The sequence below is a fragment of the Rattus norvegicus genome, chromosome 16 (genome assembly GCF_036323735.1).
Source record: "Rattus norvegicus strain BN/NHsdMcwi chromosome 16, GRCr8, whole genome shotgun sequence".
NCBI classification, from domain to species: domain Eukaryota; kingdom Metazoa; phylum Chordata; class Mammalia; order Rodentia; family Muridae; genus Rattus; species Rattus norvegicus.
The window spans coordinates 52283099-52308585 of record NC_086034.1 but is presented as its reverse complement, the minus strand read 5'-3'; the positions used below and the strand labels follow the sequence as shown (position 1 = coordinate 52308585).

The following is a 25487-nucleotide window of genomic DNA, read 5'->3' as shown; positions in this document are numbered from 1 at the left end:
TTTTTGTTTTTGTTTGGTTTGGTTTGGTCAAAATCAGTAAGTTATCCTTACCATGTACATCAAAGGCAATATAAATAATATCGAAAGTAATATAGCCAAAATGTTTTTGGATAGGAAGAGTAAAAATAGAAAACGTGTAACACCTGTCTCAAAACACTCTACATCTCTAGGGTTTAAGTCGATGTCTTGCTGGATGAAGATAATAGACCAACTAAGCAGACTAGAGGCCAGAAATGCCCTACGCACATCCCCCTGACTTTGGAACACCTTCTCACATAGGTCCATGGGGAAAGGGTAGCTTTTGCAGTCAGTGGTGTTGAAGCAACTGGACACTGAAGGGCTCTTAACAGTCCCAAGCATGCTAAATATGGCGTCCACAGGCTTTGCCCTTTTACCCCCTTCCCTCTGTCTTGGTTTTGTTTTTGTTTTTGTTTTTTTAAAGCCCCAAACCATTAGATTACATCTTTAAAGCTAGCCCCCAAGGTCCGTTTCCTTATTTGGCCACTGACTCACTCCTGAGATAAAACACCAAGCAAGCTCCAACAGTCAAAACTCATTGTTTGGCTAGCCTGTCTTACCAACTCGCCCCAGCACAGCCTCCTCCTTTTTCTTCTTAAAAACCCACACCTGCTGCCAATCACTTATTTGCTGCCTACTGCTTGATGCTGCTGGCTATCCCACCTCCACCCTGCTTGCCCCTTTGAGGTAATAAATCTCCTTTGTGCTGAGAAATTTTCATCTGGGTATGTCCTATACCTACTCTGAGGGGGACGATTCCCTTACAGACGTCCCCAAGCAGACTTTGGCCTTTCCTTTGAATCGTATTCAAGTTGGCATAAAACAGAACATAGATCTTTTAAAATGAAAGGCAAAACTGCCAAAGGATTCAGGGGAAACGTGTGAAATGAAGGTTCTGTGGCCTTAGCTTAGGCAAAGGAGTCTTAGCTAATACTGAAAAATCAGGGTGCACGAGGGAAATCAGTCGGCTGCGGTGATTCTAACAGAAAAGCACTCTTCAAATAGGCCGCTCAGGAGACGGAGAGCCAAGCAGTGCATTTGGAGGAGCCATTTGCCTAGTATGTCTGATAAAGGAACCTTGTGCAGATTGTAGAGCTTCCCGAATCAGGAAACAGAAAATAAACTGCCTGCCTAGAAAGGAACCCAAGGCACTCATCTAAGGAAGACAAATCACAATGAGTGCATGAACCAGATGAGCAACGGCCTTAGTCATCAGTCGAAACTGTACCGAGGTAACACTCCATGTGTCTCAGTGTGGCTAAAATTAGAGTGCCAATGCCAACGGTCTGTGCAGAGCACCTGGGACGCCTGCACTGCTGGCTTTTATGCAAAATCACAGAGCCACTCAGAAAATGGTTCAACGGATTGGGTTTTTTTTTTTCATCTTTTAAAAAATGTAGTGTGTGTGTGTGTGTGTGTGTGTGTGTGTGTGTGTGTGTGTGTAACTATTTACACATTGATATAGAGGCCAAATATCAACATTGGGTGTCTTTCTCAGTTGCTCTTCACTGTTTTCTTCTGAGACAAAGTCTCTCACTGAACCTGGCAGGATAATTAGCTCCAGAGAATGACCCACTGGTCTCTGTCCCTCCCCAGCACTGGTGTCTTAGACATGCATTACACACATGCTGCTTTCACATGGGTGCTGGGGAAACTCATGTTCTCATGATTGCACAGTAAGCACTTTATGAACTGAGCCATCTCCCAGTCCCCAGTTTGACAGATTGCTGCAAAATCAAACACATATATTTTCTTAGAGCCCGTTCTTGCATATTTATCCAAGAGAACGAACATGCACTCATATAGCGCCTATGCACGGACCTTTCTAGAGGCTTCTTTCAAGCATCTCCAAACTGGGAATCAATATAATTTCTGCCATCTAAAGCACCTGCATACAGTGGCATATCTGTGCAAAGGTGTACATATGACTTAGAGACAAAGGAGATAGAACTGTTAATACAACAAATGGGTGATATAAAAAATTATGCTGAGTTAAAGTATACAAAAGACAAGGATGATTCTATCTATGTCCTGTCCTTTAACTTTTGTTTTTCCAGATTTGTTTTATTTTGGGCGAGGATCAGTAGCAAATACCTTCAATGCTAGCACTTGGGAGGCAGAGGTAGTTGGATCTTTGTGAGTGTGAGGCCAGCTTGATGACCAAAGCACAAGCTACCTGGGGCTACATAGGGAGACCCTGAATGAAAGAAAGAAAGAAAGAAAGAAAGAAAGAAAGGAAAAAAGAATGGAGGAAAAAAGGAAGGAAGAAAGGAAGGAAGGAAGGGAGGGAAGAAAGAAGGAGGGAAAGGAAAAGAAAGATCTTTATGAGTACAGCTGGTTTTCTTGCACATATGTAAGTGTACCACATGTGTGCCTGGTGACTTCACAGGACAGAAGGGGACATCGGATTCTTTGGAACAGGGGTTGCAGACATTTATTAGCCATCACGTGGGTGTGGGAACCCAACGGCATTCTCTGCAAGAGCAGTGGTGGTCTTCTTAATTACTGAGCCATCTCTTCCTGCCCAACATTCTTCAAGTTTAAAAGGAGAATCTGTGGGAAGGAAAAGCTGACTTGGATGGCTGAGGTCAGGAACCAGGGAGAGGACTGATCTTAAATGGCCAGCAAGAACTCTTTGGGGTATGGAATTATTCTGTATCTGCTGTTACTTAACCATATACGTTTGTCAAGACTTAGGAAACGGTGCTTAAAAGAGGCAGACCTCATGTTTGTGTATTGCCTTTATAAATTTGACGTTAGAGCTATAATACATATGTTTTAAAATACAGATCTTTTTTAAAGCACCCAAAAGAAAGCAGAGTACACACAGAGAGAGCAGCCAAGCTAAGGTTCAGATTAGGGCTAGGGTCACTGAGTCAGAGGCACGGGATTTAAGAACTCGAGTTTGAACTTGAGATTGACTTTTGCTTTGTTGTGTAATCTTAGGAAACGGTAGTTCCTCTGCAGTTCTGTCTTTTTCATCTTTAAAGCAAGCATGGTGATGGTCACGGTGATGGCGGCGACCATCTCTCCTGTGCCTTGTGCAGTGTTGGCAAAGGAGGTAACTAGTTACCCTGTTGTTTGTCATGTTTGTTGACTGCTGGAAATAAAGGTAGAAGGAGGCAGAGTCGATTGGTAGGTCCTGGGGATGGAGAACCACCAGGGGACGTAAGGAACTGAGGGGACAACCCTAAGTCCAGGTCCAAACGTGCAGAGACGAAAGCGTTGCTTTGAGTAGCAAGACAGTGAACCTCTTCCTGGGAGTTGCGTATAGGCGCTGAGAAGTGTTTCAAGCAAAAGGCTGTGGCTCAGACTGATCTAAATTTTAAAGCAAAGGAAGGAAAAAATAAAATCTGCAAGTTGGAACATAAATTGTGTTTTTAATTGGGGCTCATGTTAAACCCAGGTTTCTGGTTTCCACGAAGAGTCTAATGATTAGCTTCATTGGGTTGATCTCCAAGCCAAAGAGATAGTTAGCCCTTCATATCTACTGGCCCCACCTCTGCAAACCTTATTATCTGGGAGTTGAAAAATGTTGAAAAGAAAGATATGCTACGCTGTTTCGTTATGTACTATGCAGTACCCCGAGGTGGCTGTGTCTCTTCTGAGCATGCCATTATGACAACACAGTCTCAGGGCCATTTCAAGTGGTCCACCCCTGAGCGACATCCTCAGCCCAATTTACAGTCCACGCTGAAAATAATCAAGACATGATTGAAGTGTAGGGAAGTGTGTGTGTGTGTGTGTGTGTGTGTGTGTGTGTGTGTGTGTTATATGGAAACAATATAGCATTACTAGAAAGGGCTTGGACGTCCTTGGATTTGAGGATCTGAGAGGGGTTCTGGAACCAATTCTTTTATTCGTTTTTTTCTGTATACGTATGATTTAATGCATGGGTGTACCAAAGGATGTGAAGGTGACAGTGATAATTCTATTGCCAGTGCTCCATGGTTTAGTGCCTGAAAAGTGGTAGGCACTCACATAATGTTGACCAGGAGCTGAGGAAGTGGTTTAATGTGTAAGAGCACTTGTTGCACAAGCGAAGAGACCTGAGGTCAGTTCTCTGGCACCCACATGAAAAAGATGGGCGTGGCTGTGTGTGTGCACCTGTAACCCCAGGGTTGTCTCAGGGGAATAAGCCAGTGCGTGACTGAGGAGGATACCTCAACTCCTTTGAGTTCCATACACGTGTTCACGGGAATAGCCACCTGTACACCCTTAGGTATACACACACACACACGCACACAAACACACACACGTCACACGTATACAGAAACTACTAACGCATTAGTACTGATACTACTGAACAAATCTATTGAATACTTTCTCTTTTCAAAGTACTGGGGGACTCTTGGAGTCCCTGGACTCTGGGACTGAAGCAAAGTAGAGATGGGTCTAAGACATGAATTGGGAAATGGTTACATGTCTTGACACTCCCTTAAAACTGCTGTCTCCCGGAACTGGCTTTTAAGTGTTACTTGGTTCAGTCACATTTCATCAAACTCTGTTTTCTTCTTTTGCTCTCTTCCAGGGAGTTTTTCTTGAAAGGCTCTGTTGTTCTCTCTTACCCACACGTTGCTTTTTTTTTCTTTCTTATTGGCAGTTGGGACCATCCAGGAAATACCTGCACCTTCTCTGAAAGATCGAGGTTTTGTGTTTCCTGTTGTGACTTTTGGCAACAGGGCCGGAAGGTGGCACAGAGAAAATATGTCTGAGCTTCCTTGTTGTGTGGCAGGAAGCCAGTTTTGCCCATTGTGACCCCTCTCAGCTTAGCCAGGGCACCAGAATGTTGTTAGGGTCCTAATCACACAGCTATGTGCGCAGACGCTCATGGAGCAACTCCTTGCACACTGCCTAGGATGAGTGCATTCCTTTAACTCAGCTGGGCAGGATGGCACGCGTCCTAAACCTGGCTGTTGTCTCTTATTAGCCATTATTTCTCGCTCCTCAAAGTCCAGGGAAGCAATCCTCATCCAGTCTTCTTTCCTCTGTAAACCCCGCGCCCCACCTCCCCATACCACCCCACCCCCTTTCTTTCTTTCTCTCTCTCTTTCTTTCTTTCTTTCTTTCTTTCTTTCTTTCTTTCTTTCTTTCTCTTTCTTTCTTCCTTCCTTCCTTTCTTTCTTTCTTTTTCTTTTTTTATCGCGTGTTCTCTCTCAACATTCTGTGAAAAGCAGGTTGGGGTTGAATGTTATGTTTATTGAGCAAATTTGAAAATAAGTGGGCTCGTAGGAGTCAGAGTGAGACGGGTAGCTGGTTTGGTGAGAGGGGTGGGAAGTGAAGGGACCGTAGGAGGAATGAGTCACAGCTGCTCTGAGCTTCAGAAACAGCTCAATGCGGCCAACTGCAGGTCTGGCCTTTGCAATTTTAGCAAGTGACTCTGTCCTCACTCTTCTCCATGGGGTAGGACAGGAAGCAGTTGGGAAGGCCCTAGTAGGAAATTTCATGTTTTGAAACTGTACCATGGCAAAGTGGCGGGTGATTTTTTTGAAGTCTGGTCATCAGGTTGATCTCAGAGGAGTGACCTGCCCAGGCAACAGTGACTGGAACACGTGTAATCTTACCTTTTGTGGAACGAGTTAAATACTTGATCCGATGACTGCTGCATTTTCAAAAGTAAGACATTCTCAATGCTTTACCATTTTCAGAATCAGAGAAAAGGTTTACATGTGCTTTTACCCAGTCAGTGGTTCAGTAGTAGCTCCCTGGGACAAGACGAGCGAAAAGTAGCTCAGAGATGTTAGAGATGAGAGCGAAGAAAAGGTCAGCGGTTGCAGGCTGGGTCAACGATTCAGAATGCCAAGTGCATCATTAGGTAGGAGCTGTCCAGAGAGCCTCTTGAATGTCAGGGTCCCCTGAAGGACTGTGGGAACTACAATCCCGGGGAGGCCAACAACAATAGCTAATAGACAAAGAGGAAAGGGTTCCCTTTTTCTTCCCACCATCCCTTTCTGTTCTCTCCTCAAGGATCTTGAATTTTCACTCTCTTCTTGGTTGAAGGCCCTTAGCTCCTGTGAGAGAGTAGTGAATGAAGATTTGCTACAGTAAGTAATAGCTCTGAGTTCAGACATTAGCTCCTGGGACCCTAGTGCCCAGCTCCGAGGAACTCCGCAGACTGTAACACCAGTGTGTCTCTGACTTGCTCAGCACAAAGGACAGAGGTGCTATCTAACAACTGCCTTGGAAAACCCAGCCCCATTGGCTGTACCAGGCTCACAAGAGAACCCCAGGATCCCTCAGTAAGGATCTTAGATTTGGGACAGGGAGCAAGATCCCAGCACCTCCACACACCAAAACCTCTTGTAGAACCTTAAATCATTGATCCGAAAGGTCACCTTTATCCAAGACACCTTGGTTCTGTAGAATAAAATTCTTTTTTCTTCTGAGCATCAGTATGCGAGTCTCATCCGGGTGCAGACAATTTGAATGTACGTATGTGGCAGACAAAGGGCAGAAACAAGACTTCGACGTTGTGTTCCTAGCCTGTCTCTTACAGAAGTCGATGCAGTGCGGGAGTGTTTGAATGCTTACTGAAAGACAGTGACAGCCACATGCAACATTTCCCTTTGTGTTTGTGGAGAACCCATAATCATTACATAGCCAAATATCCCCCCAGAGCACAATTAAACATCATTGTTTGACACTCATGTTACAGATATTTAGAGCATGGCTTAACTATTATGTGGTTGATTCCAAATAGTCTGAAAAGAAGAACAAGTGACAGCCTAGCAAAAGCCCCAGCTAATGACAAACTGTATCTGAAGCACACGCATAGGAAAAGCCATGGGATGGAAGGCAAGCCAGGCTCGCCAGGGCAGAACTGGCTTGCCAAGCAAGTATGCTATGTTTGGCCTTCCTCCCATCCATGGGGGTGAACTGCTCTACCACCTTGAAGACATGGAGTTTTAGAGTCGTAAGGAAACTGCTTGAACTCACAGTTTAAAATAAAAAAAATTTCTTTAAAGTCGAGGTGTCGCAAATATCATAACTCATTGTCCCCAATTATAACTCCATTTGTGTGTTAGGCATCCCATGCCAACACGGGAGGATCCAGAGATGGGCTCTCCTCCTGCTTACAGGTGTGTTCTGCAGAGAGGGCCGAAGGCTGCACCAGGCCAAGCTTTGTCATCCCAGGAGCAGTTTTTAAAAAGCAACTCTGGCAATCCACCGCCCCCTTGCTCTCTTTCTTATTCATCGCTAACTCTGTAGGTCTGGAGCTTAATTGAAGAAATGCTAAAAACTCCACTGATAGGTGGCCCTTCGCTGATGCTGGGAAGTGGAAAATCGTTTGCTTTTGTTCCGAAGCTGCCCCAGGGGAAAGTGAACAATCTTTCAAACTCCTCGAATGCAACAGTCAAACAGCTGCAGATTATTACAGGAACTGGAACACATTTTGTGATTAAAACGAAGCCCCTGCACCTTATAGCTGCCGGGGAGGCATCTGTAGAGTCAGGGGAAAGGCTCTCAGGAATAGAATCTCTGAAATACTACACCTCAGAAAGGTCTCCTGCTGCAGAAGGGGGGAAACCGCAGCGATTCTGAGACCCTTGCATGTGAAATCTCTAATTATATTTACTTATCTGGATCTCCGAATTTTCTTCTCCGAGCAACTGCAGGGTTTGCATGCCGTCCGCCTACTCTTGCTTTTGAAAATGCCTGTCACAGGATGAGCTAAGGCTATTAATGAAGATGCTCATTAAATAAAGTAATATATATTTAGAATATTCATCCCTGCTGAACTTTTCTACATTAGCATCAAAATGACTAAAAGGATATACGTTGTAACACTTCCAGATAGAACTTTAATCTTCCAGCACAGAAAAAAAAATCCACTAAAGATCTCCCAGACACTTAAGGGCACATTTTTCTTGCCCAGTAAAACAAAAGCCAGATCACCTGATGTTTCGCTTGACTTAATTAGATGCAAGAAAGGAATGAGGCAGCTTTTAAATGATGAAAGTCAAGACTTATTTTTGTCATAAATGATCTGCCTATTTCCCAGATGTGCGTTTGTGTGTGTGTGTGTGTGTGTGTGTGTGTGTGTGTGTGTGTGTGTGTGTGTGTAGCTCCACAAGGCAGGCTCAATGTTCTTATCTGTGTTCTGGGAGCCTTGAGAAGAAAACAGGCAACAAACATGACTGTCCAAACATGACTGTCACCATTTTCCACATGAGGAAACCTCATCTCCAAAAGTCACGCGGCCAGAGGACTGTCTGGAGGCAGAGCCTTGCACTAAAAGAATTCAACTCTCTCTGCTTTTTAAATGGACAGAAGCAATCACCGAGCTGATCCTCATGCTTAAGAGCCACAGTGAGAGAAAGAGAGAGAGAGAGAGAGAGAGAGAGAGAGAGAGAGAGAGAGAGAGAAGATGTAGAGGAGGGGGAGGGCTGGGAGATTACAGGCAGAGTATCATGTCTGTGTGGATGTGGCACCTGTCAATAATAAATCCGACGGCGTATGGCTTAGGCAGGAAATAGGTGGTGGGACATCCAGGAGGAAAGAGGACTCGTGGTACCTGAGCACAGGAAACCAGCCCTGTGGCAGAATGTAGGTTAAAAGAATTGGGTTATTTTAGTCATGATCTAGTCAGAGACAAGCCTAGTTATATGGCCAGCGTACTTTTAAATATATTTCGAGTCAGTCCTATTTCTGGGAGCATGGGGCTGGGAGGAAGAATCAGACCATAATATCTATAGGAGATGGCTCAGGGCAAGTGTGAGTACCCTGGCGCTCACATAAGAATTGGGTGGGTGTCATGGCCCACCTGTAATTCCAGCTCTTGGGAGGTGGAGACAGAGGGGCCCATGGCCAGTTGGCTAGATGGATTAGTGGAGTGGATGAACTCTGAGTTCAGAGAGATTCCTGCCTATAAGTGAAACAGAGAGTGATCAAGAAAGGCTCTGCATGATTATACGTACATAGACATGTGCACTCACCTACATGTATGTGTCACACACATGTGATAACATACATACACATGCACACACATATACAAAGTAGAAGAAACAGAGAAGCATTAAAGAAGGCAAGATTTCCGAGGGGTCATGCTAACGTGTAGTGTAGGCATACCCAATCAACTCCGTGAACCTTGGGATGGAAATACTAAGCGAACAGCTCGATCTGCTAAATGGTTTGTCGAAGCACAATCCACGGAAGCACTTTGGTTGTCACCCAAATGACTCACTAGGCATTTTTTGTCAGTTACTTGGGACTACCAATACCTGTCAGTTCTTGGGATGGCAGAATGCTCACAGCCTTTGCTCCCACAGAAAAAAAAATCTCCTTCCCAAGAGCCCAAGTTACATTGCTTTGTGTCATCAAGAGAGGTCAGGATAGAGAAAAAAATCCAAAACAAACAAAAAACAAACAAACAAACAGGATTCCCGTCGGTTGACCACATAAGAACTATTGTCCTCATTCCTTTGACCTCAAAGAGTATTTCCTGGGGCCTCTTGTGTCTACACCACAGAAGTGATTCTGGATCTCATCTCCTGTGTCAACGCCTAGCATCACTGCACAGATAAGCCCATGTCCTTTGGGTTCTTTCTCGGAGGGTTGCCACCCCTCTAATTCACCTGCTTTTCCTTCCTGTCTGTCAATGCCTGCTATCTGGGTCCTCCTAGGATCCTTAGATGAAATCAACAGGGGTGATACCCTAACAGAACAAGATACAGGGGACACTGTTCCCTGCCCTGACAGGGCCCACCTCACCTCATCTCTACCTGGGTGATGGTCAACCAGACGCTACCCTCAAGACTGTGCAATGAGTGCTTTTCCTTGAGGCATTGCACCAGCTCCAGTCACATCCCCTCACCCCCCTATTTTCTAAATCGTTCCAGGGTTTAATGTTGCTAACTTTTCAGTCTATTAAAAAGGTCTCCTTTCTTCTAGTTCCCAATGTTTCTCCCATGTCAGTTTAACCTTCATTGACAGACCCCTCGTCCATCTATCCAACGTCCAGTCCTGAAGCCAGAAGCACACATTTTAGGTTTCTATGTAGTGGTTCTTTCTGGTCCCCAATTTTCTATCAGTTAAAGTTTGAGAAGCAACCACGACCACCACCAAAACCTACTACATGGTTATAGAAGTTGGTTATAAATCCGTCTGTCCTACCTTTACTGAGGCCAGGAGTGCTGGATCTGTGAGAGGAAGCCGGCTTTGAAGTGAATGGCAGCATGTGATGGAAGACGGTGGCCAGACTAGAACTGGTGTCCTTCAGGTTGATTCCACATGCTTTTGTCACATTTCTGTTTCCTTTGCTTTATTTTGGTGCTAGGCATTTTTTTTTGAAAAGAAGATTTATTTTGTTTTTGTTAAAGTGTGTGTGTGTGTGTGTGTGTGTGTGAGAGTGTGTGCATGCGTGTGTGTACACGAGTGCAGGTACCTGTGGGGTCGGAGGCACAGATAACCCTGTACTGTATCTGGAGTCAGAAACAGTTGTGAGCCACCTGATATGGTTGCTGTAAACTGAACTCAGGATCTCTGCAGGAGCATAACGTTCCTCTAATTGTCACGCCAGCTCTTCGGCTCCAGCCCTTCTTCAGCCTGGATGGTGAAGAGCACTTAACCAAGGAAATGCTAACAGTCTCAGTCCAAGATTCCAAGAGAGTAGAATAAACACTTGTGGTGAGAGCCTGAAGAAATGCAGGCCCAGTGGCTGGCCGTGCCAACAAAATGAGCCAGCACCCAAGTGCCACTCCCTTCTCACAGATGCAAAGTCGCTTTAACATACCCAATGATCCCACTGGGCCTCACCTCTTAAATAATCCACCATCTTTCCCTATCAGCAAGCTTTGGGAGGATCTCCCTTGTCACACTACAGTAAAATGCAAACAACTCATTCAAAGATGGGGAAATTTAATTCACAAATCGGCGATACTAGGTAACAAATAAATAAAAATAAGCAAACCTTTAAATGTCTAGGATAAAGGTTTTTGAATAGATTTAGTTTTAAAAGATTTGTTTACTCTAAGAGTGTGTGTGTGTGTGTGTGTGTGTGTGTGTGTGTGTGTGTGTGTGTGTGCGTGCGCTTGCCCTGTAGTGATCAGAGGACAACTTTGTGGGGGTAGTTCTTTTTTCTCACAAGGAACTAGACTCAGGTCACCTGGCTTGCCCAGCAAGTACCTTTACCCACTGATCCATCTCATTGGTTCTAGAATAAGTTTACAATAAGATAATATTGAAATAAATGTTACCAGTATCCCAGCTTACTCCCGTGGATTTTTGAGACATTGAGATAGACGTGTCAGCTCTTGCTAGCTAAGGCTACCATGACAAAATATCCTAGGCAGGTGGCTTAAACAACAGAAATGGTTTGTCTTGCAGTTTTAGAGGCTGGGGTTTGCAAAGGAGGGCCCAGAGAGCTTGCTTTCTCTAGGTTTGCAAATAGCCAATCTTTAACTAGGGTTCTCGTAGGCGTTATCTGTGTTTGCACCTGTCTTGTGTCTGTCACTGTGTCCTAATCTTATGCCTTGTAAGGACACATGTTATATTAGATTAGGGCTCACCTGAATGACCTCTTTATTACCTTAATTACCTCCTTGTCTCTCAACACCGTCACATTCTGAGGTTCTGGGGTGGGAGATTCAACATACAAATTCAGGGCTAAGGGGCAGAATTTAGACTCTAGTATTTTCTGCAGGATAATTGAGTTTGCAAAGTCTGCATGTTCTTTAATTCTTAAAAACAAATATTCTCACTGAAATATTCCACAAGGTGAAAACCATCCATTACTTTCTCTCACACTTCTTCCTAGTCTACATGTTACTGATCAGTGAGAGACCTTCTTTAATTCACCGACTCATCATATTGAGCCATTGAGGGATCATGCTTTCTGGCAGGTAGTCAAGAAGAGAAGAACCATAAGTCAAGCATCAACTGGATCTTGAAGGGGATGAACTGGAGCTGGGGCCATGTTGGTCTTGGAACTGTAAAGTCCAAAGTAGAGGAGAATGGGCTTTATAAGTAGATATGACCGTTGGTCCTCACCAGGTAGACTCAAGCCTTCCATCTGTTCTAAGAGAGCCTTCTAGATGCCGGAGATCTGGAGTTTCTTGCTTGTTTATAGGTGCCGGCCTCCTCCCTGGCCTAACTTGTACTGTGCATTCATTCTCCTGTTCCCCACAGATGAGAAATGGGGTGTGTGGCTGCCACTGAAATGTAGATCAGTTGGGCAGGGACACACACAGGGAGGTGTGGGCAGGAGCAAGTGGCTGTGATAAGGGTTCTGGCCTCAGATGCTCAACAAATCCTGCACTGGATCTCCTGCCACACCCTAGCATCAAATAGCCCACAACAGCCATGACTATGTTCCCACTAAGTAGGTATCCCCTGCCTGTTGGCCTACTTTCTGTTTCTGACTTCTGAGCATCCCACCTGATGCCGAGACCAGCCATTCTAGCCAAAGTTTAGCTTCCTTTTGTCCCACAGTGATCAGGTTCTCTGCAGGCTCTGGTACCTCGCTGGAAATTCATTCCCTGGCATTGGCTTGGATCTCTGACTTGGGCCCCAGACTTTTACGTCTACTCTTCTGCCAATTACAGCTGAAAAGGCACATTGGGTATGGCCCTTGTACCCAAGCCAGAAGGTGGCCCTCTCTACCTCTGCTGTGCTCTTCTCCAGAGTCACCTCCAGGTGCCTGGAGAGAGTCTATCAGCTCATGAGAGCAGCTCTACATCTTCACTGAGGTTTAGTGGCCTAAGGAGGCTGGCTTAATGGGGATGAAGTGTTTGTCTTGACAGTGACTGAGATGCCAGCCAGAGCAGGACCTACCACTTCCCTTACTCAGGATTTGTGGGTTGCTGTGTTCTAGATATTAGCTTTACTCCCCATGGGGGAAAAAGAATATATCGTTCTGAGTCTGGGGATAAAGCTTAATGGGTAGAATGCCTGTCTATCGTACATAGAGCCCTGGGTTAGTCCCTAGCACCACATAACCTGGGTGTAGAGTTCAAGGTCATCCTCAGTTGAATAATTTGAGGCCAGCCTAGACTACAGAAGACCCTGTCTCAAAAACTATGTAATATGTATGTATTCATGTGTGTGCTTATTTTACAGAGGAGAAAACTGCCTCTCAGAGAGCAAGATCACATAGCTACTATGTTAGAGCATTGGGATAAACTCACACGTCCATCCTAACTCTGGGCCCATGGCACCATGAGGCCCTCACCCCAGCCTTGACAGGTGCTAAAAGCACTCCTAAGCTGAGCCTGGCTGTCACTTTCCTGATGGTTTGCTTCCAAGACCCAGTTCAAAGGTTCCCTCCATAGCCCCTGTCAGATGGCTCCCCCTGGCATTCACTGCTCTCAGTAACATTTAAACAGTTCCCCCCTACCCCCTGCCTGATGTGCTTTCTAAGTTGAAACTGACATCCAACTTAGTTTCTCCATCCAGAGTTTCTCTCTGCCTTGGCCTTGATCTTTGACCTCTGTTCTTTGCCATTCCCAGTCTTTCTATCTCTTATCTCTGCCCAGGACAGGCAGCACCCTGAATCTCACTGAATATATTTGTGATCTAGAAACGTCCCTTCTCTCTTCTGTCTGTAGTTTAAGGAACAAAGTAATACAGGTGAGAATGTGCAAACATAGCTGAATTTCCTTAAGATCTTTGATATGCGTGCCTGTGTGTGTGTGTGTGTGTGTGTGTATGTGTGTGTGTGTGTGTGTGTGTGTGTGTGTGTGTGTGTGTGTGTGCATTGCAGGGTATTCCTTACGTAGACTTTTATCTTGCTCTTTTATGGTTATGGGAGAACTAAGGAAATGTTGTTTATTTCTTTAACTTTGGTTTAAAAATCAGTTTTACAGGTCTTTTCTCATCTGATTTTTTACCTAATCTCTAAAAGAATTAGGTGAGTTCACATTTTTTTTTTTTTTTGCAGCTGAGAAAGTAAAAAGGTTATCCAGTGATCATGCAGAGAGGAAATCTCAGATCTGTGCAAACTGACCACACCATAAACTAAAAGATCTAACTGTTGTTCAAAGGTTTCCTGGTCTCTTTTCCGGTAGACTGGTCCGCTGAAATGTCGGAGGGTCCACACTCACAATTACATTAAAGGACTCAGGAACAACAGAAAATAATACTGGGCTAATTTTCCTTCCTTGCTGGGATCACCGGTTAGAAGTACAGCTGAAATGGCACCCGAGAGCTTCAGTAATCGTCCTTTGGCTGAATCTGGGTCTTAGAATATGCAGCCCTTTCTTTCAGCTTCTAAATGTGTGTCCAACATGAGAGGGGACAGTCATTCACACTGTCTGCAGAAGGTGTCACCATGTTAATGGAATGCAGAGCCAATCACACTCTCAAAAAGCATCTCGTTCCTTTGCTATTGCTGGAGAGGAATGATAATAATAAAAACTTCAAACCAAACTCTCCATCAAAGGTACAAATTCTGATCATGTGACCTTTGTGCTGGCTTCGTGCAAGTTCAATGAGACCTCATGAAAACAAAAACCATGGAAAATGTTAGAGAAGAACATTCTAGAAAGAGAAAACCCTGGAAACAACATTCTGGGAGGAGTTTTTAGGCACAGGAGGGAGGAGAGTGTGCTAAAACAAGGGGTGACAAACGTCTGTTGCAAAGGACCAACTGGTTGAACATTTTAAGCTCTGTGGGTCATCCAGTCTTGGTTGTAACTGCTCAGCTCTGTTGAGCACAAAAGCAACCCCGGACAACACATAAGCAAAGAATCATGGCTGTGGTGCACCACAACTTTGGTTATGGATCCAGCGGTGTGAATGACACAGCATCTTCAAGTGTGGTTCAGTTGATGTTTGCCCCCAGTCTTAGCCATGTAAAAACCGTGAGCGTCACTCTTATTTCAAGGGGCTATACAAAAACAAGCACCCAGCTAGATTTTTGCCTGTATACTATATGTACTGCAAGGGGTAAGGAAAAGAGTGAAGGGGAAGCTGTAGAGAGGTGGGTAGGCCCAGGTTGGGCTGCACGCAAACCACTTGATAGAGGTCAACAACACTGTGGTGCGTCTGGACACAGCCAACTGTTTGGAAACAACAATAGCAACGGAGACACCAATTAAGACCGTGTTCCCGTAGATGCTGTAGAGGGATAACATCCCCAGCTGGGAAGTAGACCCTCAGCCACCAAGGACCGACTAGCAGGAGGATAAACTGTTGAAGAACCCATACAGCAAGAGGGCACCTACTTTACACTCAACTGATGTCTTTGGACACAAATTTCTTCTTTCTTTGGTGGTAAAGCACTTGTCTTGGTTCAAATTTCACATCAGTCACAGAAAAATAGGTCATTCTACAAAGTGTCAAATGTAAGTGATGAAAACGAGCAGACACATGGGGTTATGTTTTGTTAATGACTCCATGCTCTCTTATGCTTGTCCATACATACAATGGTCAGGATCACACATCAACTTCACAGAGGCAAAAGTACCTGGATTACTTGAGGTACATTAGTTGTGGGTGTGTTTGGCAATGTTTCTGGGAGATCAATGATTGGTGAGTATTGGCTCTTTTGAAACGGATGTATATAATGTAGTAAGTCCATATTATGGTATGTTCATATATATATATATATATGCCAGTATAATTTGTTTATTTTTCCTTCTGCTCAAGGACTAGCTCTTGAAATAGTAGGCTGAATAGAGCAGATCTGCCGCAGTGACATCAGAGAGAATTATCCCATCTGCTGAGGGAAGGTCAGAATAAAGTATAAGGAAAAATGGTGAATTTGACTTTTCCATCTAACTCGGGGCACAGTGCTCCTGGTCTGTGGGCTTTCAGGCTGAGGCCCACACACATACATCATCTTGTAAGGTTTGCAGGCCTTCAGGTTTGGGCTCATTTCTACCCCCAGCGTGGGTCTGGGGTCCAATTTCCAGGTCTCTAGTTGTCAATGACAGGTGGTGAGACTTCTTAATCACGTGAGCCAGTACTTGTAATAAATACCTTCTTCCTTGTATATACACACACCATATATGTCTGTATCTATGTATATGCATGTATGCTTGTGTGTGTGTATATACTGATATGGATATGTGCATATATTCACATATTCATATTAAGGGATGAATATACGTATGTCTTCATGTTTTGCTGAGGCATCTCACATAGTGAAACATACTCTGCTGGTTAAAGTGTACCGAGACATCAAAACCATTGAACTTACAGTGGTTATGAGAACACGTTTGGTTACTTACTTTTTCCCTCCCTTAGGTTTATTTGTACGAAGAGGACAGAGGGCAGCCCTTCATGTACCTCACAGCCCAGGAGTTATAAAAGTCCTTCTGTCCTCACCTTGATAAACATGAAGAGCCTTTATGTGGTACCCTCACGGCGGCCCGCACACCTCGTGGGAGCCTGCACTCAGGGCGGGAGCTGGTCCCCAGACATATCCTATCAAGCATCTGCCAAAATGCTATTTTGGTACACAGGTGTTCTGCCTCCATGGCCATAAGCTAAACATCTGGCTAGAAGACATTTTCTTCAGTTTCCACCAGATGTTTGTTGTTATGGAATAGACACAGGCATGTAATTAAAGTAACTTGTGAGTGAAATGCTGAGTTAACAAATAACTCGGGGCTAATCTTCCATTCATCCCGAATGTGACCGTGAATAAGGCCACCACTGTCATTACAGCTGCATATCTACTAATGAAGCCCCTAGGAGGGTCTACGAGTTCATGTCTGTGGGCACTCATCTGAGGATTGTGAATTTTCCTTTTCATTCTTGGAGATTCCGTTGAAGCATCCCGAGGAAGCTGTTTTCAATCTATGGTCTCAGGGGCTAAGAGATATCTCACAGAGCTTTTTAAAGGCACACATTTCTCCCATGCTGGCTCCAGGCCTCCTCCTCCTCCCAGTTCCAGCTTTTAAATGGAAAAAAAAAAACTTAGGCTCACCTCTCTACTAATATCTTGAGTATATGTTTTAACAAAATAGCTTTGGTTTAAAACGAACCGTACTGGGTTACAGGACCAGATCAGTTTGTCAAGTCAGAGCTCTTTGTTGAGGGAAGTGGGTCTTTAAGGAGTCTGAAAGCCTCTGTCATGGTTTTTCAGTGCTGGACATTAATAATTGACGATGTACCTATAGATCTTTCTTTAATTACGGTTTACTTTTCAGTTCTTGTTTAGACCGAGCTCAAAGCCCACTCTGCTGGGGACGTAACGAGCCTCTGCTCTACAGTCCTTTGCCATGCTTCACTCCTTCCTAACCGTACGAGGCTGGCATTTGCTGCTATGATAGAATACCCAATAGTCAATGCTTTACAGAAGAGTTTTGGTGGAGGTATGGGGAGAGATTTTGCAGTGGTTAAGAGTTTCTATTCCAAGCACCCACACTGGTGACTGTAACTCACAGCTCTAGGGCATGCAGACCCTTCCAGGCACCCACACTTACGTGCATAGGCGCATTGCCCCACACAGAAACACACACATAATTTAAAAGCTATTTATTATTACAATTAAAAAGCAACTATTATTATTGATTAATTATTAAACTCACAGTTCCGGTCCTTCAAAAGCAGGTTCTAGGAACTGTTTAGTTAAGGTCACATCACACTATGGCAGATGGCATCAGCATAGAACTCACACAGGAAGATGTAAGGACGTGGCAAGATAGCAAGCCACATGGGTTCAGGGGACAGGCTTGCTGTTCTTTCTTATGATGACTCACTGTATTTGGAACCAATCAGGGTTCCAAAAGAACACTTTAACTCTTAAAGCTGTCAACTAAGACCAAATCCACTTCTCCTGGGCCCCACCACTGAAAGGTTGGGCACACAGAGGGACTTTAATTAGGTTCACCTCCCATGTAACTCCATTAGCAGTGCCCATGGCACTGCTATTCTGATGTATGGTGGCTTGAACATGGCTGGCTGTGTTTTCTTTCTCATCTCCAGTGATCTGAACTTGAAGTGTGACTAGCAGACGGTAGTACCAATTGTTCTTTTCTTTCTGTCCCTTTCAATCAATGAACTGTCTTTCCCAGGCTGGAACAGGATCAAACAGGTAAGAAGTAAATCTGTTTGTTACCCCGTTGAAGGAATCAGAGAAAGGACTGAAACAGCTTGAAGGAGCTTGAGACTCCATATGAACAACAGTGCCAACCAACCAGAGTTTCCAGGGACTAAGCCACTACCCAAAGACTATACATGGACTGACCCTGGGCTCCAACCTCATAGGTAGCAATGAATAGCCTAGTGAGAGCACCGGTGGAAGGGGAAGCCCTTGGTCCTGCCAAGACTGAACCTCCAGTGAACATGATTGTTGGGGGGAGGGCGGTAATGGGGAAAGGATGGGGAGGGGAACACCGATATAGAAGGGGAGGGGGAGGAGTTAGGGGGATGTTGGCCTGGAAACTAGGAAAGGGAATAACAATTGAAATGTAAATAAGAAATACCCAAGTTAATAAAGATGGAGGAAAAAAAAAGAAGAAGAGGGAAGCCTGACAGGCAGCGATAACCCCAGAACTCGGAGGTGGAGGCAGGAAGGTAAAAACTTTGAGATGAGCGAGCCTTGGCTACACAGCGAATTCAAGGCCAGTCTGGGTTGCTCTAGACCCAATTTCAAAAACAGATACACAGAGAGGAGCTTAAAGCCAGGACCCAGAGTTTGAAGTTCAAAAACAAACAGGCAACAACAACAAGAATCAAGATAGATTATTGAGTTGTGAAGTTCCACACAGGTCCAAAAAACTTAAACATTTTAGAAGCTTTTAAAGAAGAAGTTATTTGTGGAAAAAAAACCTCTAAAAAATGTTAGATATCAATACCCAAAACACATCTCAGAACTATTACAATTCTGGAACGAATGACTTTCATCATGACATAATCTCAAAAAAAAAATCATCATTTTTTTCACCCCAAAACCCGAGGAAAGTAGAGTATGCCTAGAATCTGTGCCCCGACCCCACCACCACTGTAACATGCTTTGGGTGTGTGCTGTAAGGGTCATTAATTAGGTTCACATTATTTACCCCTGGAGAAGAAAATCAGAGGGAAAGCTGGATAGAAATGAGTAGTTTTGCTTGAGAGCTTATAATGTAGAAGTAAAAACACTGCCTGGGGATCAGAATGTTTCTCAGCAAATCCCCTGAGTTATGGATTAAGAGGCAACGAGGGAACAGTAGCAATGTCTTCAGTAGGCCAGTGAGTTAAGAAATCTTTGTGCTCCTTTGAGGTTGAAGAGGCGATTTGGAAATTTACAGCATGATTTTTGAAACCATAGAAGGACTCCATAATTTCCGCTGCTCAGAGAATGAAGTCTAGACTCCTCGGTCTAGCTCTGCCCACCTCTTGCCACGATCCACGCCCTCCTAACTCTTTCTTCCAACTCTCAGAAGGTGCCAGGCTTCTGACTCTTGGTGCATCGGTCCCAACTTGTTCCTCTGCTCAGTACCTCTTCCACAGCTGGTACGTGATGTCACGGCTTCCTCCCCCTACCTACATGCTGAAATCTAACTTCCACTGCCCAGAATGTGACCTTATATTTACTTACTTACATGTTTGTTTGTTTAGAGACAGGGCCTTACTATGTAGCCCTGGCTGGCCCAGAACTCACTATGTAGACCAGGCTAGCCTCACATTCAGAGATCATCCCATCAAACCTTTAGGTGGGTGCTGCAGATCTGAACTCTGGTCCTTGCGTTCTCACAGCAAATACTTTACCGACTGAGCCATGTCTCCAGCTCTACTTTGCTGAGTTTAGGGTCACGCATTTGAAATTTCTCTCCTTAATCCCTAAAGGCATCACAGCAGTTCTCGAATGAACATCAGGACAAAGCTACGGACCTGTTCTGTTCTCACTTCGCTTTAAAGGTAGAAGCTTGGGGAATGATGACAGCAAAACAACTCATGACAGCTTCTGAAGTCACAAGCCTTCACTTTGGACAGGAACAGTCATCACACAGAGGGGGTGGAAGAAGAAGAGAGAGAGAGAGAGAGAGAGAGAGAGAGAGAGAGAGAGAGAGAGGAGAGAGAGACAGAAACAGAGACACAAAGAGAGACAGAGACACACATACACACAGAGGCAGAGACAGACAGACACAGAGACAGAAATGGGGGAAGGGAGAGCTATCCTGGAAATTTTAGAGTTACATTCCCCCTTTTTCACCACAATATTTATTGCTAAGCATTGGGTAATTTATTACCCAATGTAAACTCATGAGTTTCATGATTTTGTAACACAGGAAGCTTTGTTTCTGTTTCCGACAAAATAAAAGCAAGGAGCAAACACACTCAAAAATGTCTCCAATGTGTTTTCGGTTTCACAGAACCCCCTTAAAGGCTTGCACATCAACGCATTTCTGTTGCCTCTGCTAGCCTGTGACCTTTAGCCTCGTCTTGATTCACTTTGTACTCCACTGGAAGGATCTCTGCAGTGATCTCTCTGCACAGACTTAGCCTTATATTGAGCATGTGCTCTGGCAAGTGTGGAACCCTCACTGTGCATTCTCTTGTGTCCTCCTACCAGAATTTTAGGACCATGGAGGAGTGCCCCAGTGGCCAGCACAGGAGTGATTCCAGTGGACAGAACTGGAACATTAGCTGGCAGTCTGGCGAGCGTACTTGGGCTTGAGTTAACAAGCTATGCAGTGCGCCTTCTTAGAACTGTGATGTGCAATTCTAAGGGCTGTAATAACAGCTAGAGGCCATGTTCTGCCATCCCTGGGATGCTATATTGGAAATCGACATGGCAATTGACTAGACTGTAAAAAAAAAAAAGAAAAAAAACCTTCCAGGTGACAGTGGTTTTGATTCCTTTGGTTCACTGCTATATAGCTGGTGCTAAGAAGCATTTTTTCTGGACACCTGGCAAATATTTGCAAGTTGGTGATGATTTTATTAAAAGTATCTCATTTATCAGTAAGCTAAATTAGATGTCCATTTTAAAAAGGGGGCTCACTCTGAGTGTGTCTTCAGTTTCTCCTGCTTGCCAAGCTGTTCTCATAAGAGAGATCTACTGGCACTCTGTTTAAATAATTATTGTTCTAACTCTCCTGAAGAGAAAGAAATCACTATCAACACCCCAAGAAGATTCTGTAGGATATCCATCCTGTAGGTAAAATGAAAAAATGCAATCTGAGGATATATTCTCATTTTATTATAAAGCAAATGGTACTCTTCTTACAGACTACCAAAAAAGATTTTTCTATATTGACTAATTTTCCACAGAGCTGTGTTTGTGCATGAGTACCTGTGTGTATGTGTATCATCAAAGAGCCAAGAAATATTTTGTGACTTTGTGTATCGGTACCATGTGGATGTTCTGAGTCTTATTTGTATCTCTGATCTACTGTGACATTTCATCAAGGGCATAAGAACACGGTGCTATTCATCCTAGGTTTTATGAGCTGAAGGGCTTGGAAAATTGCAAACAGTACCTATGCTTAGGGAAGCCCCAGGGACTCAAACAAGTTGTTGTGTGTGTGGGTGTGTGTGCAGGGGGTGCTGTGATGTTTTCCAGATTCCTGGCTCCTGATGAAATGACAAATACGAGTTTGTAGGGAAAGATGTTATGAGTTTATTTTTAGAGTGTAATCCCAGAACCTGTGAGGCCGAGGGAGGGAGATCCTGATTTCAAGGCAGCCTAAGCTTGAGACCCTGTCTGTGTTTTCCTACTGTGAGTATTGACCTGCACCGGGAATATATGTGAATCTCACTGGCATCTAGGAAGTAATGTGTCAGTAGCTCAGAGTTTATTTTGAAAGCATCATCAAATATGGATGCTTCTCAACTTGTAAGATGCCTGACCCCCATAAACTCATTAGCAATGGAGCATTGTATCCTAAAACTCTATTGATACACCTGGCCTAGAGGAAGTTATAATGTAGCAACTGGGACAATGCAGGGTGTGGGCCGTTTCAGGTGGTGATTTGGGGTTGACTGGGAGATGAGAATGTCTGTGATTGCCCAACATGGCAACAAAATATTACGCTGCTTAGTGCTAGCCCAGGAAAGACTTACGTTCAGAATTTGCAGGATGCTTTCTACTGAGTCCTTGTTGCTTTTGTACCACTGCCTAATTGGAAAATTGTAAGTTAACAAGTGTTAGGTTCAGGACCATCTGCAGTGATATCTCAGACTCTGGGCGTGGATGAGCCCCCAAAGGGAAAAAACAGATAAAATGAGAAAATAAGAGGGTTGAAGATAGAATGCTTGGAAACACCATAATTTAGGAGGCTGGCAGCAAAAGAAGAGCCAGCCAAGAAGTGGAACGGGACAGAAAGATATCACAGAAGCCCAGCGGGGGATGGGAAGTGCAGTCTGCACACAAAACAGTGAGCAGACGAGGATGGGAAATGGCACAGTGGAAAGATTACTAATTACAAGCACATACAATATCTATAGGTCTGTTTCTGAGGATAAAATTGCAGGACTCCACCTCTGTGTGTGTGTGTGTGTGTGTGTGTGTGTGTGTGTGTGTGTGTGTACACATTCACGTACATAGTGGAGGACAGATTCCAGTCTTCTATTACATAAAGAAAATATGAGCAATTACGATACATCTTCAATCTTGTTTCTATTTAAACAAGATTTCCCTATGTAGCCCAGGCTTGCCTTGAACTTAGGGCTATCCCTCAACCTCCCAAATGCTGGGATTACAGTTGTGTGCTACCACTGCTCAGTAACTGGGATTTCCTTTCAACTTCTCTATCTTTTCTGACTTCCATGGTGTTACATTTGTATTTAAATGTTATTGAAGGAGTCTGGAGTGAAGGCTCAACAGTTAAGAGAACTTATAACTCTTGCAGAGGACACAGCTTTGGATTCCAGTACCCAAATGGAAGCTCACAACCACCCATAGCCCAGTTCCAGGAGATCTGCTTTCCTCTGTTGACCTCTGTGGGCTCCGGGCACACACAGAGTGCACATCCCTACGGGCAGAACACTCGTGCACACAAAATCCAAATAAACGAACCTTTGAAGATGCCATTGAAGTATAAAACAAACTCTCTGAGGAAGTCTAGACTATTCTGCATGCACTCAGAGAGAAGAGCAAGGAGTTGCGAATTCAGAAATATTTGCGCTCTATGTGCTGGACCCTAGGCTAATGACAAATCAGGATCGTGAGAATGACTCTGATGTTCTGCAAGTAAAGGAAGACTGTTGGCTTGCAAGGGTGGGATGTAGGCATTTGCACTGGTAGCATGGGAAGCTAGATGATTGTCTGCCACCACATTAAACAGATGTCACGTGTCTTATAATCAATATGGCCTTTATTCTGTAAGCTCCGGATGGGTTCCTGAGGGGCAGAGAGTACAAGAGTTGGGCTTTAAGTGAAGTAAACTCCTGCTTACTTTGGCTTGCTGTGTGTCTATTGGTGTGGAGGAACCCAAGGAAGGGGACCATGGTTCTCAGGAATTGTGATGATGGGTCTCATCCAGAGACACTGGGGTGCTGCATGGACCCATAGGCCATGATTGATCGTGACTGGCTGTGTAATGATATGACTGGATGGATGGATTGATAGATGGTGTGGGAAGGAAGGTATAAAGAATAAAAGAACTGAGAATAAAAGAACCCAAACAGTCCAAGGAAACTGTTTGTTGTGATTTCAGGCCATAGATAAGTAGGCCATTGCTTCTTCTGAAACAGTTTGATCGGGCTGCACTTAGAGCAGGCAGGACTATTTCCGGATGGAGAATCTAGTGAAGACACAAACGGGAGACCAATCATCAGGGAAGCAATGAGTCAGGATGCTTCCTGTATTTGGCAATGGGGTTTCCAGGACTAGTCTCTGTGCATGGATACACCAAGATGCCCGCTAGAGATCTGTGGACATGGCCCTCTCTGGCTTCCCTGAGTTTTCACGTCTGAGGAAGCTCCTGTCATAGATACCAGGACGGAGACATTGGCTGGCCTCACCAGACCTCATTGTTTCTTTGGTTCCTTGGGCCTGCAAATAACGGATGCTGACCGGAGATAAGAGGTTCAGAAAGACAGCACGTTGATGGGGGCAGGAGGAGCTATGCATGCCTTTCCTCTCCCTGGTCTAGGGAAGAGAAGACAAAGGGTGGGTACAGATTTGAATAAACATAGATTAGCACATGCCCATAACTCCAGGACTCAAGAAGATGACCCTGTCTAAAAAAACAAACAAAAAGACACGAACAAGCAAAAATAAAACCAGCAGAATAGCAACAGCAAAGAAAACAACAACAACGGAGATGGCTCTATGGAGGGAGGGCACTTGCCAAGCAAGTATGGGGAGTTGAGTTCAAATCCCCAATACACTTGAAAAGCCAGATCTGATACGTGCCCACTTAATTCCAGTGCTGTGGCTAGCAGAGACATGAAGATTGCTGGAGAAGCTGGCCGCCAGCCTAGTTCTAGTTTCAAATCAATAATGTAGACAACAACCGAACAGGATACTCTAGTCTCTGTGAGTCCATGACTTACATACATGCACACAAGTACCACACTCACCAATACACACAAGAAGCCAGAAAAAAAAATGACCTATGGTTATTTGACTTAGGTGCCTGGAAGTAAAGACGGACAACTACCTTGCAGTTTGTGTATTCCTGTGGTAATTGATATATGAAATATAAAAGGAAGGATTGCACAGTGTTATTATGGGAGAAATAAAGGACACTGTGTGCAAGAGGGATCTATTTTGAGACCACAAGGCAGGGTCCTTAATCTCAGCCATATCCTTCCACAAGTGCATGGATACTTTCCTTTTCCCTATGTCTGTGGAATCCAGTAATTCTGTGACAAAGAGGAGGTAGACTTATTTTTCAGAGGTTTACACATACATAGTGACAGTCTCCTAGGATGGGGCTTTCTCTAGCGGCTAGAGAAGGCTGGTGGAGGGCTGAGGAAACTGTAAAGCAGGCAAGAAGCAGGTGTAACTATAAGGAAATACTTTTAAATCTAAGTGACAAGAGAGGAGGAGGTTCCAAGCGAGCTGGCCTAGTAGAGCCAATAGGCTTTGGCCGCTGCACCTGTCATAGGCCCTCTTCTTGCATTCTGTATTGTCTCCACCGCACAGCACTGAGGGCAGCAGTCAAGGGTGTCCAACTAATAACGTCGTCAAATTTGAACTCGGTAAGGAGTTAAGCATTAAGCCTTCGCTCCAGAACCAGCTCCAATCAAGACATTTTAAATTCAAGTAACTCACACCGTAGTCCATCTCATCTTGCAGAAACGGAATGTGTATGGCACGGGCATGAAGTAACTTTGGAGAGTGACTTACTAGGGAAAGGCCTTCCTAGCCATCCTAGACTTCCACACAGAGTGCCAGGTTAGTCCTTCAGCCCCCCTCACTCCCCCCTGTCCCCCAGTAGGAGATCCAATAAAGCAGGGGTGCAAGTAATGCCTTCTTTTCAGCTGACTTCGTTCCTTACATTCCTTTGCAGCAGGAGACTTTCCAAGATGAGTTTGTATATGCAGCCCGAGCACAGCGGTTCTGAACACTTAACCCACAGGTCGGGAAGGTTCCCCAGGCTTCCCAGGCTCTGTCTGGTCCGTCTCCACCTTCAGGTAGGATGCAG

General features: G+C 44.5%; 1 protein-coding gene and 1 long non-coding RNA gene across 2 annotated transcripts in view; one reads left to right on the top strand and one right to left on the bottom strand.

The window, feature by feature from the left end:
- LOC120097385 (uncharacterized) overlaps positions 1 to 24892 on the bottom strand; it is a 92595-nt gene extending 67703 nt beyond the window's left edge. Inside the window, exon 1 of the long non-coding RNA XR_005494732.2 lies at positions 10132 to 24892. This is a non-coding gene — a long non-coding RNA (uncharacterized LOC120097385). The remainder of the gene's footprint in view (positions 1 to 10131) is intronic.
- A 73-nt stretch (positions 24893 to 24965) lies between these two features.
- Positions 24966 to 25487, top strand: part of Irf2 (interferon regulatory factor 2) — a 111766-nt gene continuing 111244 nt past the window's right edge. The window contains exons 1-2 of the mRNA XM_063275233.1: positions 24966 to 25237; positions 25353 to 25476. Coding sequence (XP_063131303.1) covers positions 25369 to 25476 — 108 coding nt within the window. The 5' untranslated portion in view covers positions 24966 to 25237; positions 25353 to 25368. The remainder of the gene's footprint in view (positions 25238 to 25352; positions 25477 to 25487) is intronic.